Source organism: Eptatretus burgeri, chromosome 18, assembly GCF_056783735.1.
Source record: "Eptatretus burgeri isolate ZD-2024b chromosome 18, Ebu_testis_v1, whole genome shotgun sequence".
NCBI classification, from domain to species: domain Eukaryota; kingdom Metazoa; phylum Chordata; class Myxini; order Myxiniformes; family Myxinidae; genus Eptatretus; species Eptatretus burgeri.
In genome coordinates, this window is record NC_140978.1 from 6,957,394 (window position 1) to 6,978,743 (window position 21,350).

Below are 21,350 nucleotides of genomic sequence, written 5' to 3' on the forward strand. Positions count from 1 at the left end.
TGACCGAAGATGGTGGTGAACATTGTCTTAAAATCTGGGAGGGAAGAATGAGATCGAAGAGAATGTGTAAGGTAATTCCACATGTGGAGGGGGGGGAAAAAGAGGACAAAATGAGTGGGGGTGAGCAGTGGTTCTGGATTGAGGAAGTTTCACTTGGAAGAGGGGGGTTTCCGGTGGACTGCGAGTCCTGCAGGTACCTGGGGGATAGAGCATGGAGAGAGCAGAGGATGCAAGACCAGAAATGAGTCAGAAGACAGAGAAAGTACCGACCCAACCTGTCGGCAATGACGAAGTCATAAGCCCATGGACTTGGTTTCATCGTGAGAAAGCTGGGTGCACAATGGGCAATGTGTGGAAAATTTCCAACGGGCAAAGCAAATCGATGGGACAGCACATCCCTTTTAAAAAAACTCCTACGTCAACAAACCTTGAACAACACTCTCAAAATGAAACTCAGGTTAACAGGACAAGGCGATGACATTTGTATTTTTCCCCTGTCTGCTCATCTACCCACGTCGACATCATTATGTGGGGAATGCAGGACAGAGCAGTCCATTCAGGGCTCTTTCGCACAGCCATCTGGCTTTCATAATCATCTTATTGGTGTCTCACATGAGATGCCAGGCTTGCAGCATAACCTGGAGAAGCATGCACTCACCTCTGAGATGTCTAGCCTGGATTCAAATCTCAACCCAGCTATAAACTGTCATCATGGTGTTTCACAGGTAGGGCGAGGCATCACTGTGTATGCCATTCCTCCGATGGACTTTAAACTGGGCGTCACGTCTGCGGAATTAGTTGGTTGACATTAAAGATCCCACGGTGTCCTTCATGCCTTCCATGCACAGTAAGCGAGTTACCACCAGCACCCTGTCTAAATTCCAAATTGCTGCCCAAAACTGCGGTGACTTCTTCGACAAAGCTTGCTCGTCTTCAAAGCTCCTGACACCAGGTGGTCTGGTTTTCTTGGATATCCTTTGACATAAGGTCACACTGCCTGCTATCACCTCACCTCCTACTCGACAACCATTCACGTTTCCAGGTCGTTCTGGTCATATGTCATGAATGGCCGTGTTTGGCTGCGAAGGACAACCATGATTATTTGTCAATCTAAATAGCACCAACTCAAACATTTAACGATTTTCCATTCCTTTTTAACTATATTTTCTCTTTTCCATGAGTTTGTGGACCTGAGTTCCCTGAGTTAAACTTGGTTTTCAGGAGGAAGGAAGATATTTTGATTAGTAACATGTACTGTATACTAAGGGTGGGTTTGTTTAGTGTAGCTGGATCTGAAAACCTCAGCGTGTATCACATTCCCACCAAGGAACAACCATGTTGTGATTCAAAAGCAAATGTATAACATTTGCACTAATGTGTGCACATTAAACATGTTAGTACCTTTTGCAAAATTAGACCTTCGACCCATTATCTGACCACAGTCTTAATAGCCCCAAACATTTTGCCATATTTGGATCATTCCTGGTCAAATAACTGTGAAAGCACTTTCATAAAATTTGAAAGTTTGTCCAAAAATATTCCCGAGGCCATCCCAACATCTTGCTCGAGAAAAGTATGTACATGCATCCTATTGGCTTCACGGAGAGGCATCATATATGACCAATTTTTTCCCCTATATTTCATTTCATATATCCCCTATATTTCATACCCACAGTCATGTATCACCAGCAACACAATCTGAAGTTCCTCCTGAGAGGATCTTAAAGATTGGGAATAAAAACACAATTTAGAAAAGGAAATGCAGTCTACAACTGTTCCATCCACCGAGAAGACACCTGCAGGTGCCAGCAATATCTATTAAAACCACAGGCAGTTCCAGTGGAAGACTTCCACTGGTGATTGAAACATTGAAGATTTAGCAGCAGAGTAGGCATTAGGATTACCTTTACACAAAACAAGGAAGCAACTAAATGCAGCTATGGTGAGTTTGCACATGATACACATGGAACGCTCAAACAAGATGCACAAGAACAAGGGCTGACAGTATAACTCAGACTACATTCAATTCTCGACCTAACTATAAATTATCACCCTGGTGTTTGTCATGGAAAACTGGTCCATCTCAGTGCAGCATCTATCATATGGATGCTAAGTTGGGGAGCGATCTGCTAGCATTAGCTGATGGAGGTCAACAATTTTCCAGTGCCTTTTGACAAATGGTAGGCAGGTTATTACCGATACCATGGACAATTCAAAGTTCTTGCCTTGATAAAGCCTGCAGCAATGCAAAGCAGCAGTGAAGTTCCCGGCAGACCTAGTCTATGACCAGGAAAAAAGTTGCAGCATTTCCAGATGAATTAGTCATCACAACATGGTCAGCCCAGTAAGGAGCCTGGAAAGGAGTGGGGGGGGAGAGAGAAAGAGAGAGAAAGAGAGAGAAAGAAAGAGAGAAAGAGAAAGAGAGAGAAAGAGAGAGAAAGAGAGAGAAAGAAAGAGAGAGAGAGAGAAAGAGAGAGAGAAAGAGAAAGAGAAAGAGAAAGAGAAAGAGAAAGAGAAAGATAAGAGAAAGAGAGACAAAGCAAGTTTATTTGATGCTCCAGATCAGTCTCCCACAACTTGCATTGAGGAAATGCAGTAGTAAACTCCAACAAGTTTGTAGAACTTCAACGAAACAAGGTTCTCTCATGAGCGAGTGTTACAAGGTTTGACAACACGAGTATATCAGCAGGTATTTAAGGGGGAATGTACATTTTATTAAATGTCCATTACAGCAAACTGACTGCCTAACCTGCGCAAAAGTTAATATAATGCAGTTTCTGGCTGTCAACGGGATGACAGTACATTTTAAAGTTTTGTTTTTGTACACCAAGAGGGTTGGACTCAAATACATCCAAGTATTCACAAACGACCATGACAATATCTTGCTGGTAAATCAAAGAGCAAGACAGATATCCTAGCTCAATAAAAGCAGTAATTAGTGTTTCTTTGTGTTTTTAAACATCGTAGAGCAGTACACAATTTCAAAATAAGGTATTTAAAAATAAACATGGATTTGGATCAACCCTCAAAGGCAATGACAACCAGATGGCAAATCACGTGCATTGCAAGAAACTTTCGCTCAAACAAATCAATGAATTTATTCCTTAGGAAAAAAAAAAATAATTGACGTCATTCTCATCAACTCCATCAAAATACCCTCCCTTGAAGAGAGTGTTGTCTTTTTATTTTATTTTAAAGAACTGATGTTGTTTTTAATCAACCACAAAGCAATAACTATAATCTTGCATTCAAGAGCAAATTTATGAAATTCAATTTCTTTCCTTAATAGCTTACTTTAAATCTCTTTTTTTGTCCCACAAAATGATAGCTCAATACAAGTACAGCTGGGACAAAACAAGACAAAAGGAACGGTATGGAAGGATAACATTCCCAAAGATCGAGATTGCAAGGTTAACGGTAAAGCCCAAGCAAATTGAACAATTTCAATGACAATGCGAGCCTACCTTATGATGGAATAGCCTGATCGGAAATCAAGTTCATCTTCACTTTTACAAAGTTAAAAATAAAACAGCAAGGAGACTGTCAATAATACAGAGCAAAGATCAAAGTATTTTGCAGGGCTCAAAAACGAAGCAAAACAAAACAATTATGAAATGAAATAGTAAAACCATGAAATTTTAAACATTTTACTTCATAGCTGAGGTTTTACGATGAAAGACCACTTCTTTCAAACATGTGCCATCTCAACATTTTCATGATGCCAGCGACTTCATTGGGATGCCTCATAACACTGCCCAAGGGTTAAATTCCCACAACGAATCCAAAGCACTATGCCTTGTCTTCATGAGAGTCGTCCACAGCTTCGACGTCCAAATCGTCATCGTCATCCTCGTCATCGACCTGCAATGATAAAATGGGAAGCAAAATAATGTCAGAAATGAGACAGGTCATGAGGATGGCTATAACAACAAATATACTAGATGCTGTACTTACATTTGGTGTCCTAGTCAAGAGCAAAAAAAAGGCTCTCACAGCTTCTGATATACAACAGAAGGGAATAGCTGATATACGAAAGAGGGGAAGTCCACTTAACGCCTTTAATCCTGTCAAGGCTTCTCCAACTGCAACTTCGTCTACATTTGTCGTAATAACAGAACCTACAGGCATTATTTTATCTCAAAAGAGTTTTTAAAAGGAACAAACTTGAACTCCAGGATTTCTGGCTCATTGCTCAAAATAGTTTCAGTATTGACACATTACTCAGCTAATTTTTTGATGTACAAATTGTAAATAATCAATCACAAACAAATAGAAAATAAATTGGATTGAGAAATATTACAAACTAGAGAGATCTTAGAACACCTTACCCCATGCAGTCTTGAGAAACAAGGACATGGGCAGGATCTGAGAGCAGCAAATGTGATTGGTTGTGATGATGTGAGATAATGTCATATTTGGTCCAAATATGTGTACTGGCCTAAGTATCGATTTAAATCCCTTCAGCTGTTCTCAAGTATCACATTTTTACCTGACATGACCTCTGACCTCGATGCCGAAATCTAATCAGTTCGTCTTTGCATTACAATATATACTCATCCCAAGTTTGGTCAAAATCCCATCACTGGTTCACAAGTTAGCAGGGTAACAGAATTTTCACCCAAAGGGACCATTGACCTTTTGACCCCATAACCGAATCACTTTATGTATACATCATTATACATACTTGTATCAAGTTTGACTAAGATCCCTTCGGCCGTTCTTAAGTTATTGCGGTAACAAAAACCAATCACGGATGCATGGACTGAGAGATGGACGGACAACCCAAAAACTTCGTCAGCAGAGGCATAAAAATTGACATTTGTGATGATATTTGCATCCATCATGGCATGCGTCCCAAACATGCCAGCAAGCAGCAGCAGACCGCCAAGGATCACCTCCCTCAAAGACGTTAAAGACATTGCAGGTGTAGTCTGAAAAATATTGGTTACATTGCTTGGGAATGCAAGAGAGACACTTTTCATTGACTTTCTAAGGAAATGTGCCAAGATCAATGGAGCAAATTGGTTATGAGATTATGCAAAAGAAAACCAGGTTTGATGAAAGGCCACTATTGTTGCAGGATAACATTCTCCATCATACGCAGAAACCTTGAACTCACAAATTGATGAGGGAATCACCCAATACCCCCTGCACGAATCACCCTCCTTACAGTTTGAATCTGCTTTCACCTTTGTTTCCTGGCTATGTCTTCAACATAAGACATTTGCAGGCTAAATTTCCTGGCTATAAAGAAAAGCATTTGGACAGGTTAGACATGTTGGGGGTGTGACCACGACGAGTTGATTCGTCCGTGGTCACACACCAAACGTCGTGGACAGGCCCATTAACCTCCTCCACTGACGAGGCTCTCTCACTGAGAGAATCCGGTGAGCAGGATCAGCATCAGGAAAAAGAGCCACATGTCCATACAGCCGCAGCTTAGGCTCATGGACTATGTAGGCAGCAAATCTCATTTGAGTCTCTCTCAGCAATCGCTTGTTGGACACAAAGTCCAACCAGCGATAGCCAAGGATTCTTCAAAGAGACCTGGTATCAAAGGAATTAAGTTTCTGTCTCAGATTCCTGGTCAAAGTCCAAGTCTCACATCCATAGAGCAAGACTGGAAGCACCAAGGACCTGAAGACTCGGATTTTCCTCCTCCCGCACAGGTACCGACTTTCCGGCTCAAAGTAACCAGCCCAGCGGGCCTTCACTTCGGACCCCTCTGTCAAGAGCCCACCACCCTCCGCTCCAACTGCAATACACCAATGGACGGGCTTGGAGGAACTCAATGCGTGAATTTCCCTGTAAGCAGGACGTGAATCATTTGACCACAGGTGATGCTCTAACCCCTCACAGATTCCTGACTACCCTCAGCGCATGTACAGTTTTATGCCTCAACTCCCTGAACAGCTCAGCTCTGCCATTAAGCCTGACCCTGGGACTCTGATCAATGGCATCCAGTGTCCCTTGAGACATAAAATTCTTCTTTGCCATCCGGTAAGTTCCAAGACATCCACCAGCAACATCAAGGATGGTGGTCTTGAAGGCACGACACAACTCTTCAGGATTCCCCAAAGCACCCAGACCCACCAAATCCTCACTCAGCCTGTTCGCAAGCTCCTCAGCTACCATTTCATCCTTCAGCTTGCCAACATCCAGCCGAGGCTAGGGTGGTGCCATTCTCCTGGATTTAAGCTGAAATTTCAGAGTTGCTACCACAAACCTGTGGTAGTTATTGAGGAAAAGAGCACTCCGGTAGACCCTGCAGTTCTGGGTCATCCTCCAGCAACAATCAATGTTGTTATATACTTGGGAAGAGCACATGGTCAATCTTCTTGGCTGGTCAGCCATGAACCAGCCACCCTAAATCCATCACTTCCTGCAAAGTCAAGGAACTTTGTGCTATTCTAGTTCACAATTCATGACCCATGGGAACTAACACATGTCTCATAACCATCCCCATCAGTTCCAGTCGATGCATTGAAATCCCCCCAAGACAAGAAGAGTTTCTCGCGTGGAGAACTGATCAAATACAGACTCGAGCGTGGCATTGAAAGCATCCTTCACGCTGCGATCACTCGCCTCAGGCGGAGAATATCAAGAGACCAGGGAAACGACACCCAAGGAGTGACGAATCCTTTATCTCATAATACGCTCGTTGACCGGTGTTACCTCAATTATCATTGGAGTCAGCTTAGTGGACACAGCTACAACTTCCCAAGAAATAACCATCAGAGCAACCAGACCAATGGTAGGTGTAACCACCCGCCATGATCTGACCACTATCCGGTCTCCGAACCTGAGAGTGCTACAATGCCGATGTTCAAACACTTGAGCTCAGATGATAACAGACAGGTGATCATCCTCTCTTGGCGATAGGACATTCCAGGCACGCGCCCAAAGGGACCGCCTCAGGTTAACCCAAGGAGACCGCCATCTGGTGGACCACACCTCAGCACCACCCCACCACACACTACTACAATCTGACCCTGGAAGGTTACCCCATGTTTTTTCCTCCTATTAAAGAGTGGGGGTCCCGAAGACTTTGCCCCAATCCCGTCACCCGGTGAGCTGCCCTGCAGAGGGAAGCTGCCCAAGAGGTAATCCCATGGAGTGGGTTTTCTATTTTATTTGCGTTTTCCTTGTGTTTTGCGGAGTGAAGAGTTTTACGGTGGCCGGAGTGCAAATCCTGCCACCAAGCTCTTTTTTAAAAAGATACCCAACTGCAGGAGGACGTCCACAGACACAGTTGGGCACTAGATATGGATGGCCGTTGGCTCACAAGGAGCTCCTCCACCCCTTGACAGGTTTTGTTTTTAATCTTGCTGGGTGTAAATCTAATTTTAATATATTTGTGGTCGGGTGGAGAAATGTTCTGTGGACAGATGAGCTCTATGGCTGGAGTTTGAGCCCTGTTTTCCACCCCCTCAGATTGTGGAGTGTGGGGTTCAACAGTTGTTAATCCAATTTAACCACGCCACCCTCCCTACCTCCTCGGCCCAGATACTGCACCCAACCCCACACCGGCGCTTATCCTGCCCCCCTACCCCCCTCCCCACCCCGGCGGTTCTCTTGCGGTCAACACAGAATTACAGCATGAAATTACAGTCAGCAGGAACCCCATCCAGCCCTCAGCCCACCAGCTCTCCTGCCCACCCCCCACCCCAGCAATTCTCCCACCCCACCAGCCCTCCAACTCTCCTAATCTCCCCCTCGTATTTTTTTCTCCCAAGCAACTCCAATAAATAAATGTAATTTTCTGTCTGTGTGTCTGTGTAACACCAATCAGACCAAAACTACTGGGCCAATTGCCACCAAACATGGCACATGGATCAAGTTCAACCCCATAGTGAACATGAGTTGCTTAGTTTCATCTGTAGTTGCGGTGGTTCGGAAGGGAAGGTCAACAAAAATCCTCCATGTAAATGTGTATCAGATAGTGCCATCAGGTGTTTGTGGCAGAGGGCATTACAAGTCAGATGTGGAGATAACTTGCATTTTTGCACTGTACATATTCCTAGAGAGTGGGAAGCCCCAAAACCAACCTCCACTAATCAGGGGAGGCAGGGGAAGGGGTGTGGGAGTCCGGAGGGAGGGGGTGGAAGTCCAAAGGGAGGTGTGGGATGAGGGAGGGGAAGGAGTGGGAGGAGGGACCCGGCGTTGCCCGGCAATACCAGGCACCCCGGCTACTGAGTACAATAATAATAATAATAATTTGACATTTTTAATATGAAATAGGCAAAGTGTCGAAATGAACGAAACCCATTAGAATTAGCCTTTCACAAAACAATTTCTAAAGATGTTGGACTCCACCAATCTACTGTCAGGCAGATAGCGTACAAATGGAGAAGATTCAACACCATTGTTACTCTTTCCAGGAGCGGTCGTCCAACGAAAATCACTCCAAGAACAAGGAGTACAATAATCCAGGAGGTCACAAGTAACCCCGGGGTGATGTCTAAGGATCTACAGGCCTCTCTTGCATTGGCTGTCAGTGTTCATGAGTCCACCATCAGGAAAGCAATGAACAAAAATGGTGTGCATGGGAGAACAGCAAGGAGTAAACCACTGCTCTCCAAGAACAACACTGCCACCAGTCTCAAGTTTGCCAAAGACCACCTGGATGATCCAGAAGACTATTGGAAGAATGTTCTGTGGACAGATGAGTCGAAAGGGGAACTTTTTGGCTTAAATGAGAAACGTTATGTTTGGCGAAAACCAAACACTGCATTCCAACATAAGAACCTCATCCCAACTGTGAAGCATGGTGGTGGGAGTATCATAGTTTGGGTTTTTTCCTAATCACGATCCGAAGTAAATCACGATCATGATAAATCCTAATCACGATCACACACAACGATCCTAAGCACCCAAGTAAATCTACAACAGAATGGCTGAAGCAGAAGAGATTTTGCATTTTGGAATGGCCAAGACAAAGTCCAGACTTTAACCCAAATAAAATGCTGTGGCAGAACCTGAAGCAAGCAGTTCATGCAAGAAACCCCACAAATATCTCTGTTGAAGCAGTTCTGAAAAGAGGAATGGGCCAAAATTTCTCCAAGCCGATGAGCAGGACTGATGGAGAGTTCGAGCAATCGTTTGGTTGAAGTTATTGCTGCTCAAGGGGGTGCCACCAGTTACTGAATGTAAAGGTTCACATACTTTTTCTGACAAATAAATTGAATGTTGAATTATTTTGCTCAACAAAATAAATGAAAAAGTCGATAATTTTTTGTGCTATTTGTTTAATCAGGTTCTCTTTATCTATTATTAGGACCAAGATGAAGAACTGATCACATTTTAGGTCAAATTTATGCAGGAATACAGAAAAATCTAAAGGGTTCACAAACTTTTTCTCACCACTGTATTTAGACGCGGACAGAGGCACGCACACACACAGCAATAGTCTCGCATCCCCTCCGGGGCGAGACTAATAGGAAAATAAATAATAGTACACGGAAGGAGAACACAAACAACAACCACAGCGAAGATGATGTTATAAAAGATCCCCTTTTCATGTGTTTCACTTCATTTTAGATCCTCATTAAGACTTACAGATAAACATGTAATGTGTTTTGATTAAACCAGTCAGCAAAGCGACAGGCAGGCATGGCTAATACAGATGAAATCAAGTCTGAAGTTAAGATAAGATCGAAAGTGGAACTTTTTGGGTTAAATGAGAAACGTTATGTTTGGCGAAAACCAAATACTGCATTCCAACATAAGAACCAGCAGAAATGGGGGGAGAGGGAGTGATCAGATTAAGAAAAGTCGAGATACTTTCATCGATTGGGCAAAAGATTGGCAGATGCAGTTTAACATTTAATAAATGTAAGGTGCTTGAGATGGGTAAGGATAATGAAACGAGATTACATGATGCAAGGGGCAATTTTGGAACGTGTCACAGAGGAGAAGGATCTGGGGGTGGTAACCAGGCAGCTACAGGTAAAGCCAACAGGGTTTTACGTTGTATTAATAGGGGGATAAATTATAAATCAAAGAAGATTGTGTGACCACTGTAGAGGAATGTAGTGAGGCCTCATCGAGAATAATGTGTGCAGTGTTTTGGTCACCACATCTGAGAAAGGACGAAGTTGTCAAAGAGGGTTCAGCATAGGGCTACTACAATGATTCTAGGCTGAGCTAGACCAAGCTATGAGGAGTCGCGAAAGGAGAAATGACTTTATATATGAGAAAGGAGTCTGTTACGAGGGTTATGATTCAGATGTTGAAGATAATGAATGGTGTGAACCAGATAGGTGCAGAGGACTTTTTCAGCAGAATGGACAGTGTTCTTCTTATTATTATTCTTGTGTATGGAAGCTTGGCTGCCGAGTAGCAATCATTTTGTTGTGGCGCAGCTGTGCCGCTGATGATATGCTCCTATACCAATACTCATTTTGCCGACCTTGGAAGGATAACAGGCTGAGTCAACCCCACCTGGTGTTAATTCTGCAGATAATGGGGCTCAAACTCAGGACCCTAAGATCCCAAGCCAGCCACCCTGACCGCTAAGCACACACCAGGCTTATGGACATTGTTAAGACCAGGGGCTTGACAGTAAAGAAGATGAGAATGAGACCCCTGCCTTAATACATTCAGTTGGCAAGAATTTAATGCATGGAATGGTCTCCCAAGAAAGGTAGTGGCATCAGAGTGGGTAGATAGGTACCAAGATGCATTGGAAAGAGGGGTATGGAATATTGGCAGGACTTGAAGGTAGCTTCAGTATAGATGGGTGATTGTGTACACGCGTATTGATCGTTATGCCTGCAAGCAGGTCTTGTGAAAAAATGAATGTGCTGTTAATGTTTGTTCATTCCTCAACAAACAACCCCTTTTGTCCCCCCAAAAATAAATAAATTTTAAAAACTCAGATGTTCCTGTGTCTGCCCCACCCCTTCTCCCCATTTCCATCCCCAGTGAACGTAAGTATATAAAATGATAGATTACATTAAAGAGGGGCGTATAAAGTACAGGCATGATCGCCCAAATAGCATTCTCCTGCCTCCCAGTTAATTGTACACGACTCGAGTACTTATCATTGTATGGAGCATTAGTAAAGAAATTGGAATATTTTTGACAGTTTATTTCATGCATTACAAGTTAAAATCATTATTTGGTGTACACAAACTCACAGAATGTCCAAGCATACGAAGACGAGATCTCAGGACTTGCAACTTTGTGTCCTGATCTGCTAGCAGCACCAGTAGGTCGTCCTGTTCTTGTCGTGCCTCCGCCGCTTCACTCGTGCGATTTTCCACTTCCTCCTGCGCCTTTTCCAGACGCCCAGCAAGAGCAGCCCTCTCCTCTGAGAGCTTCTGCTTCTCAGACTGTCAGATCACAAATGATTTATCATCACAATCTCATCTTCATCCAACACCTCAATCATCTATTGGGTGGTCGCTGGAGTACCCTTATTGTCTGGTTTTCCGTGTGTGTGTGTGTGTGTGTGTGTGTGTGTGTGTGTGTGTGTGTGTGTGTGTGTGTGTGTGTCTGCAACGTGAGGCTCCACAGCACAAACAGCAAATCGATTTCGATGAAACTTGGCGAGCAGGTGCCATATAGGCTGGGAGTGTGCACGTTTGAGTTTCATTGCTAAGCAACCACCCGTTGCTATGCAGCGGCCGAAAAACCGCGTACGGTATTTTCAATACTTGTCCTACAGTTTTGAATGTGGAGAAACGAGACTTTGGAATTAAACACTTCGAGATATTTAGAAAATTTTTCTCAAGCCGATTTTTGATTTAGGTTTTATTTTTCAAATGATAGTCCTTCAAAAATAGGGTGTCTATTTACCGTCATTTTTTTGTTTGTTTGTTTGTTTGTATGTAATGGACAGCTCTGGAGGCCAGAGGAGACAACCGATTTTGATGAAACTTGACAGGTAGGTTCATACCAGGATCTCGTTCTATGCTTTTGAGCACCGTTGCTATGGACACCACCGTTGCCTAGCAACGGGACTTTGAAATTTTAGAAAAATCCTAAAAAATTAATTTTTTCGAAAATCAAAAATGGGCTTCCAGGCTTTTATGCGCACTATAATCAACCTCTTTGTCAAAAATTTTCAGCCCGATCCGCCAAAAACTGTATGACTAGTATGCAATTATGTCGCGACCACCCATGTTGCCTACCAGCTTGTATATTACTAAAACTCTCATCATGTATGAATGTATGTATGTATGTTCCCGAAATACAGCCAAAATGGTACACGATAGCGCAAAAATTTTCGGCCCACCTTACTCACCATTCTCCTGTCATGTGCAGTATCAAGTTTCGTTAAAATCGGGCAATGAAAAAATTATTCAAAAATCAATTCTCGATTCAGTCAAGTACTCTTCGGGAGAATTTGATCAATGCAAACAACCTCAGCGGTAAGGTTCGCTGGAGCTATCTTTTTATTTTTCTTGAAATGATTTATTTTAAAATCTCAAACATTTAGTGTAGACAAAGAACGATTTATTTTTAAGCATAAAATAAACATCGCCATTTTGATCTTATACTTCCGTCTTCATTAATAAATAAAATTGTGTTTCGAAGATTACGCACAATAATTTCTTCGACTTTCGTTTCTGCGTTTTACTTTTCACATTGACGCGCAATATCAAGTTTCATTCAAATCTGGCAACGAAAAAAAATATTTAAAAAAATCAATTCCCGATTCAGTCAAGTTCTCTTTGGAGAATTTGATTAATGCAAACAACCTCAGCGGAATAGTTCGCTGGAGCTATCTTTTTTTTCTTCTTGAAATGATTTTTTTTTCCATCAACCGCTGTCACAACGGGAACCCAATGGATTCACGGGTCATCGAGTTTACAATTAAAATCCTTATCCAGCTTTGTAATAGCCTGTATGTCAATGGAAGCCATCAGTCTTACTTCCAACTTTGAACTGATTTTTACAAAATACAAGCACTCTCAGCACACACAAAGAACAACCCAACTAAATGACCGAACACACTCCACGCCCCACTAACAAAACCCAAGGAAGACGAGCACACAATTACCCAACGCCAAACCTGAATTGACACGTTACTCAAGATGGGCTAACCTTAAGTTGTTCATTCTCTTCTTTCATGGCAGCTAGACAAGATTGCAAGTCCTTATCGAGAGATGACTGATCTGCCTGTGGCGAGGGGAAAGGGGGGGGGGGGAAGGGGGGCGAAACCATAAACGAGCAGACATTAGATCTTTTTTGAAGCATAATCACCATACAGTTGTCTAGGGTCGATTAAGTCAATATATGGAGTGAATCCCCCCCAAAAAAAATTTTTTCAACAGTTTGATGTGGTACCAATAAGTGGCAGTGCATATTGCAGCAAGCTACTCTTTAGATGGGGACATAAAGATGGGTGTCATCTGAGTTTAGGCTGTGGATGTGGAATGTCACATATTTAAGCTACTTATATGTAAGCAGTCGTTTTTGGGTGGGAGTGAGGGTGGGAGGGAGTTGTGGGGGGAGGGGACAGTGAGTTTAAAATTGCTCCATGCTTGCAGAGGTAATAAACACATTTTGTGCCCAGAAAGGCTGTGAAATCAAAGGGGCCATAGGTCATCGCATCCCTTGACAAGAGACTGCATCTCAGGGTACACTAGTCTCTTACCTCAGGCAGGTTTTGTGGCTTCACTGTCTTTTACCAACTCTCTTCTGGTCTTGATTCCCCCTACCTCTCTTTCCTTCACCCATTTCCAACCCCTCCTAGCCACAAAATATTTCTCCAGAGACCCATTGCTTGTAATGCTCACCTCCAACATTTCATCCCTGTCTTCTCTCACCGAGAGAACTGGAGCCCCAAATCTGTTCTCTTGTGCCCTTCCCTCTGGTTCAAGTATGCTGCCAACACCACCAACTCAAACATTCTCTCCCCGATGCATTCCTGGGTTTTTATCTGCTCCTCTTTTTTCTTACCAATCTCCTACACAATGTCACATGTCTAAGAATTTCTGTCTACCTGTTACATTCCACACCTGTGTTGGTCAACTGATCCTCTGGCATACAACTCGCCCTGATGAGCCTCAATTTTTGGGGGGATATGGGGGAATAAGTAAAAATGGCCAATTTTGGCAAAAATTCCAAATAAAAATACTTACTTGAAAATGAGTTTTTTGTTTTTACTTCAGATAAAAATGCAAGCAAGAACTCAAGCTCTGTGTTCAGCATTACTTTATGAAGAATGACATGAACGGAAGACATGGAGAGTGGTAATGATGGGGGTGAGAGCGTCTGGTTACCGAGCCTTGGTGAGATTCATCGCGTTGTACTCGCAGTGTTTCTAACTCTGCCTCCTGCGCCTCCAGTGTCCCACGCAACCTGACTATTTCCTTGAATAGAGACAACAAGGTAACAGAGCTCAAAAAGCATGTATTAAATGGATTCATGAAAACTAAAGACCTTGGATCCAAAACCAAATTCAAAGTCAGCCAATGGAAATGAGAAGAAAGTAGTAAATATAAAGAGATACAGATTGTTTTTGAATGTCAAAATAATACATTTGTCGTCGTTGCACAGTACCTTTTTGACTTCAGAAATGCCACTTTCTTCACCTTCATTTGCCTGCATAAGTAAAATAAATAAATAAATAAATAAATAAATAAATACATAAAATATAAATATAAACAAAGCAAACAAACAAAAATAACTAAAAACAAATGTGTATCAATAGCCACTTTGAGTCTGCAAGAGCTGCAAAGCAAACAATGTCATTTGAGCATGTCAGATGCATTTTCACCTGATTGTCTCCCCTGTGGGCAAGGCGAGACTCCAGCTCAGAGTTCTCTCTCTGAGCACATTCCAGTTCCAATCGAAGACGAGCTAACTCTGGAGATTCACGCTGCCCAAAGGGACCATTCATCTCGGCTTGCAGAGATCCACTTAGCCCGTCTTTGCCTGGAACACAAGGTGCACCAAAAAGTGATTGTTGTTACCTCCGCCACCGAAGGTGGACAGAGGTTATGTTTTCACCCCTGTCTATCTACTTGTGAACAGGATATCTCAAAAAATTGTGGACATAGTCAGATGAAATTTGGTGGACAGGTTGGGTATGTGACAAGGACAAAATTATTCAATTTTGGTGAAGATCCAAATCTGGATATGGAAGTGTGAATTTTTAAAATTTTTACAAATGATTTTTTTTTACCATTGAGAAATGGGGCCAAAAACAATATACAACATAGCATAAGATCCAAAAAGTTATGGATGGATTATAACAAAACTTGGTGGATGAGTTGGTTAGATGACAAGAACAGGCCCTTCAGATTTTGCTTCAGGTCAGCAGATCCGGCCTATCAATTGGATACAAGATATAGTGTTCAGCATGGCAGAGGTATGCGCTCTACCGAGTCCCGTTCTAGTTTAAGAATGCAACAATCATTGGTCAAAAATTATTATGATGCAGAGCACTAGAGTCTTAAAGGTAGTGGTACAACATCTGGCCTGAGGTGCACCCATTTTTAGATCATTGCACATGTACTTGAAGCAAACATCAGTTCTCATGCTCCCTCTTTTGCTGAGAATATAATACTCATTGGGATCAGCAAATCTGAAAGCAAGCATTGCATGGCAAACTAATAAAGCTAACAAAGTGCTTGAATTAGTCATGCTTTCTTTTCCTCAAAGAAAAAAGTTAAATATATATTTCCTAGATGAGCAGCATGATTTTCAACTAGATTGGTCACATCTGAGCACATTGTGGAAGGAAGAGACTGGGGTCAGCAGGATGTTCTACGCACCTGCCTGTACCTTGAGTAGGTTGTACTGGTCCTTGAGCTGCTCAATATGTGCAGACTGCTGCCCAATGGTAATCTCAGCCTGCTCATACTGCATACTCAAAGATGTGACCTTCTCATTCAGCTCACTAATCTGGCAGTCCTGCCACCAATGCACAAAGAGTGTTTACACAAATATCAACAAAGGTTCCTGTGCACAAGCACACATTTGATTAACAAGAGACATTCAGTGAAAGGTGAGGTGAGCCAGCACTATAATCAAAAGTCAAAATGGTCAAATTTTAAGGAATTGTTACATTATGGAAAGGAAAAGGTTACATAATGAGGATCTGACCAAATGCATTTTCCATCTGCCCGTAAAGTAAAAACGAAATGAAATGCAATAACAAAAAATAAAAACAAGGAAAAACTAGAGGGGGAGCACTCGGTAGAGTGCAAAACCTCCGCCGCCAATACTGCTGGGTCACTTAAGTGAACCTGATATCCTATTCATTGTAGGTCAAAACGGATCAGACTCTATTGAACCACGATTAAATAAACTAAACTAGATCGACGCGCATGAAGAAATGCCAAAAAAAAAAATCGAAATTTTTTTGAAAAAAAAAAGGTGCAAGATTTGTTTTTTTTTTCTCTAACAAATTTTTTTTGGGGGGGGTTGGAAATCACTTAAAACATGTAGAAATGCAAAAAAAAATTAAATATTTTTCCAATAAAATCGAAAAATTTTTGACAAAAAGTTGAAAAATTGGGTTTTTTTTTCTCTAACAAATTTAGTTTTTTTGGGGTTGGAAATCACTTAAAAAATGTAGAAATGCAAAAACAAAAATTCTAATATTTTTTCAAAATGGCCACCTTAGCGGCCATATTGGACTTTGGACCAAGTCCAAAATCTAATGGCATGATCCTTGGACCATACCTAATCCCCCCACCAAGTTTCGTCGAAATCAGTGCAGGAGTTTTTCCGTAATACTGTTCACAAAGAAATAAACAAACAAACAAACAGAAGTCCATCTTCGATGGCGGAGGTTAAAAAAAAACATTAAATGTCAACGCCCCCATTGTTTGAGTAATTTTGCTGTACGGAGTGAAAGGGCAAGCTCATATTTATTTACAACTAAAATGGCCACCAGTCTACCAGTCGGCCATCATTCGTTGTTTGTGTGCCAAGTTTGAACAACATCGGTAAATGCATGTCTGAGAAATGGAATTGAACGATCGGGGTATTTTTTACAACTAAAATGTCCACCAGTCTACCAGTAGCCATCTTTGATCAGATCATAAAATAAAGTGAGGTGCACGTTTGCCATCATGTGCTGTGCTTGTGCAAAGTTTGAACAAAATCGGACCATGCATGTCCGAAAAATGGTTGAGGACTTGTTTGATACTTGGTGGGTTTTTTTTACAACTAAAATAGCTACAAGTCTACCAGTCTTTGATCATGGAGATTTTAACATTTCCAGCCGATTTTTTTTTTTTTTTATCAGTTTTGACAATTCTGAAAGTTCAGCAACTCAAGGGAAGCTTGTTAGTACAGGAGGAATACAAGTGGGAAGAACCAATAAAATTAACATCGGGATCAACCATTTATCCGATGCATTTGCAACGCAAAATGACCAACGATATGTAACTGGTGTTCCTTTTACCTCCCACCGATGTATTTGCACCTGCCCAAAGTGCCAACAGCTGTTCAAGCTGCTCAGCCAGAATGTTAGTTCCACAAGCCACTGTTGTCATTTTTTAGTTCTCGTTTTGAAGGAACTTGAAGTTTGAAAGGATTGTAATGGATTCGATGAGCCTGATTCAATAAGCTTTGCACATGCCCTTTGGGTACCGTTTTTATTGTGGCACCCATCACATATCAAAGTGTAGTTTAGGTTGTTGAAAACAATGTCAGATCAATTAACTCGCTAAGCTTCCTGCTGTGTGAATAGGGGATAACAGCCCTGCCCTTCAGTCTCAGTGAAAGCCTGCTCAATTATGGCTTTTGAGAGACTGATGAATTGTACGTTTTGCATATTCTGCGTCTACTCGGTCACATTGCCTCACCTCTGTCCGAAACAGTGCTAATGAAAATATGAGAGTGCAAAACACCGAATCAGGCATCCACTTTCTATAGCAACTGTTCAACTCAAATCAAAATTGTAATTAACGATGTCACGTACGACTTGAGCAATGGTGCATATGCGTGTCCTGTTGAGCATATCAATACTGAGTTTGATATGGCATTTGAGTTATGTTCAGATTTATAACTGCAGGTTGACATGAATGCATAATGCACATCGGTAACCAATACCTGGACACGGATGAGGTCCTTGTATTGAGCCAAGATGTTGTCATTCTGCTGCATTGTTTTTCGTACCTCCTCTTCCTTCTGCTCCTCTGCAGCAGATTTCTGCACGGCCTTTACAATTAACCCTGTGATGCAAGCATACAATTAGTTTTTGTCATTTATTTTTCCAACGTAGACTAGTTGAATCAAAACAATGCCAGGCATGAAGAAGTTAGGAAAAAAAAAATTGATTGGAAAGAGCAGTGAAGTGAGCGAAATACCCTCAATCTCGCGCACAAGGCGAGTGAACTCGTAGTCAAACAGCAGTGTGCTGGGGGTCGAGGCAGATGGTTTCGGTCTTCGTGATGCCAACGAATACAGCTCATGCTTAGAAACGATGGATAGCTTCTCAAAAAAATTCTCCTTGCCTATTCTTTTCTCCAAGAGCTGTTTCAGTTTTGGCCTGCAGCAGCATAATTGATTGACATCATACCAAATTATAAGAGAGTTTGAACAATAAAATTTAAAAATTACAACAACCAAAAACTGATGAAAATATTTCTTCTTCTTCTTCTTTGTTTGCATGCAGCACAAGGCTGCAGGGTAGCATCATTGGCTGAGGGCACGGCAGTGCCGCTGGTGCAATGCCCTCTGCTGGTTAGGGCAGAAATTTGGAATTTAGCTATAGTGCCGGTAATAGCTCGCCTACTCATGAAAATAAATAAAGAATGGGAACAAAAAGATGCAGTTGCAAGAGTCAACCAAACCCTAGTTCTTCCACAATGAACTTGCTAATTAGTAATTACCAGATAATTCGTGGCATCGATTCACAAAATACGGCTGCGGTGGTACAGTGGTATAGGCATTCATGTGCTATCCGCCGAGCTCGGGTATTCAAACACCTTTGAAAGCACATCAATGATTTCTATTGGAAGCTTCTCTAAAGTCGCTCAACCCCAAGTTGACTAACTAATGACTTTCAGAGAGGAGGTAATGTACTTGTCCTGCTTGTTCTGCATGATCTACATGGAGTGCCAGTTCCCACTTTCTGGTGGACTCATAAATACCCAAGGGCAACTTGGGGTGGGAACAAAACTATATCTACAAAAAGGTAGTGCTACCCACATTTCTCCAAACCAAAATAAATAGATAAATGTTCACACACTGACCGTGTGTAGTTTTCCAAGGAGTTGTCATTGTAAAATATGCATATTCCTAACAGCAGCGCACACAGCCCCTGGACGAGGTGTTCATCCTCACCGTGGTGCTCCGTAATCTGGTTCATGACCTGTACCATCTCGTTAAGGCATACCAAATGGCTCACAGAGCTTTTAAAAAAAAATAAACTCTTTTGACCAACTCCAGGAAAAGAAGTTGATATTTTACAAGGGGCATTCAAAAAGCTCTACAAATGAGATACTTACAATAGTCCAATACATGGCTATTTCTAAAAAGTTTTCAATATACAAGTACCTGTACATAATTATAAAAACATTATTACTAATTATACACCTTGTCGTCGTTCTGCACGGTTAATGTCTTAAGAGCAACATTTCACTCTACATGGGCGAGGGGGGGGGGATGTAACAATGTTGCACAGATCGCGTTAGAAGTCTGCACGTCCCATGCACCAAAGTCAAATCTGCACTCCACCCTGGGAGTGTATCATGTGACCGACACTTGTGGCTCAGTCTGCTCCACTGCTCAGCTATTGTCCAGCATTCTACATGGATTCGCTATCCACTGCATTTTATGAGGATGCAACCAAACCCCATGCAGAGAGAGCCTGGTGTATATACCCGCATATTGAAAAATTAATAATTTGGTGTGGATTGAAGGATTGTGAGTACCTCATTCATAAAAATAAAAAAAAACTTATTGAACACCCCAAATACTTTGTTTCCAAAAACTGATCAGTTCACTGGCAAGTAACAGAAGCTGATAAATTGATAAAGAGGCCATAAGTACCAAGGTAAGGGAAGGATGAACATATGAGGGTAGAGGAGTGTAGGAAGAGTAGGGAAAGAAAGCAAAGATTGCAAAGTGATAATAGTAAGGGGAGAAAGAGGAAGGGGCATATTTGCCATATGGAATGATGATGAAGCGTGGAGGGAAGGGACAAGAAAAACTTTTCATTCCCCCCTCATGTGTACGTACAATGTAGATGCAATGCAAACAGCTCATTTGAGGATACAAAAGGGATGTTGGAAGAATTGTGCAGAAAATGTGCGACAGCAATGGAGCAATCAGTGAGCCAGGTGCACAGCAGGATGAGGAGTCCAACGCGCGTCTGCAGCTTTCCACCCTATGATAGACACAACACGTGTTGCTAAGCTCCAGCCTGTAAACATCAAGCACTTGTTTAACCGATTTAGCCTGCTGGGGAAGCAGGTGAGAGCTGAAAAAGCGCAATTGGTTCCAAAAAAAAAAAAAAGTCCTCTGGTAAAGGTATCAAAGACATTTAAACAAAAGTTTAAATATATTTTACAAGTGTTACAATACCCCCACCCTCTAAAGGGCATTAGAAATGACTTTTTGTCCCACACCCCTCCGACAAGGTCCGGAGATGTTAAAATGAGCTCCGGCCGACCGATCATCTGCCAATGTACTTTTATGTACGCAAACTTTCAAAAACAGTTCACGATTTAGCTTTCATATTAAACAGAGGTATTCCTCATATGACCCAAAGGGTGGTGGACCTAGAGTATAATCAGCTCCTTGTGGATTATACTCGAGGTCCCCCGCTGTGCGGGGGATGGGCAAATACAAAGACGTTTCACTTGGGAAGCTAAATAACTACTTATTCTGATATTGGAAGGTATTCCCTATTGAAGGGATAGCAATCCTGTCCAAATACGACCATTCTCTGCAGGTCGTGATAGCGTATCGGTGCGATATGCAATCATTCTATCGACCGATACATCTAGGTTTCAATCAATACTATTTCGTACTCAACTGATGTACTTAAAAACGGTGTTTTAAATAATACGTGGAATTGCCCCGAACAATATACAGTACTGCACTGTACTTAACTCAATCAAGTACACGGGAATGTTTCTGTTTATTCATCAAACCACATTCCAATCTTGTCAGTCTTCAGTGTTGTTCATAATCAATATAACCATCATCATTGGAGACAGAATCATTTTCACTGGCATATTGCTGTAGGTTTTTTTTTTTTCTCTCTCTACTATTGGATTATTGTGAGTACTTCATTCGTAAAAACTTTGAACACCCAAAGTACTTCGATTCCAAAACAGTCTCTGGTCCTGTGACTCTCATATTGCAGACAGGTTGGTGGCCTCTATCCACTCAGTGTCTTTTCTGGTCTTGTATCCCTGCCCCTTCCATGC

General features: G+C 42.0%; 1 protein-coding gene across 4 annotated transcripts in view; it reads right to left on the reverse strand.

Annotated features, from left to right (window-relative positions):
- Positions 1-2,692: 2,692 nt before the first annotated feature.
- USO1 (USO1 vesicle transport factor) overlaps positions 2,693-21,350 on the reverse strand; it is a 55,992-nt gene continuing 37,334 nt past the window's right edge. For 3 of the 4 annotated variants that reach the window (XM_085864232.1, XM_085864235.1, XM_085864234.1), the window contains 11 exons: positions 20,192-20,302; positions 19,167-19,285; positions 18,279-18,460; positions 18,022-18,143; positions 15,732-15,870; positions 14,732-14,889; positions 14,515-14,556; positions 14,235-14,324; positions 13,054-13,128; positions 11,142-11,336; positions 2,693-3,861 (listed from right to left, as the gene is read on the reverse strand). In XM_085864232.1, the coding sequence (XP_085720358.1) occupies positions 3,790-3,861; positions 11,142-11,336; positions 13,054-13,128; positions 14,235-14,324; positions 14,515-14,556; positions 14,732-14,889; positions 15,732-15,870; positions 18,022-18,143; positions 18,279-18,460; positions 19,167-19,285; positions 20,192-20,302 (1,305 nt within the window). In that variant the 3' untranslated portion in view covers positions 2,693-3,789. The remainder of the gene's footprint in view (positions 3,862-11,141; positions 11,337-13,053; positions 13,129-14,234; positions 14,325-14,514; positions 14,557-14,731; positions 14,890-15,731; positions 15,871-18,021; positions 18,144-18,278; positions 18,461-19,166; positions 19,286-20,191; positions 20,303-21,350) is intronic. The other variant, XM_085864233.1, reaches the window with a different exon arrangement.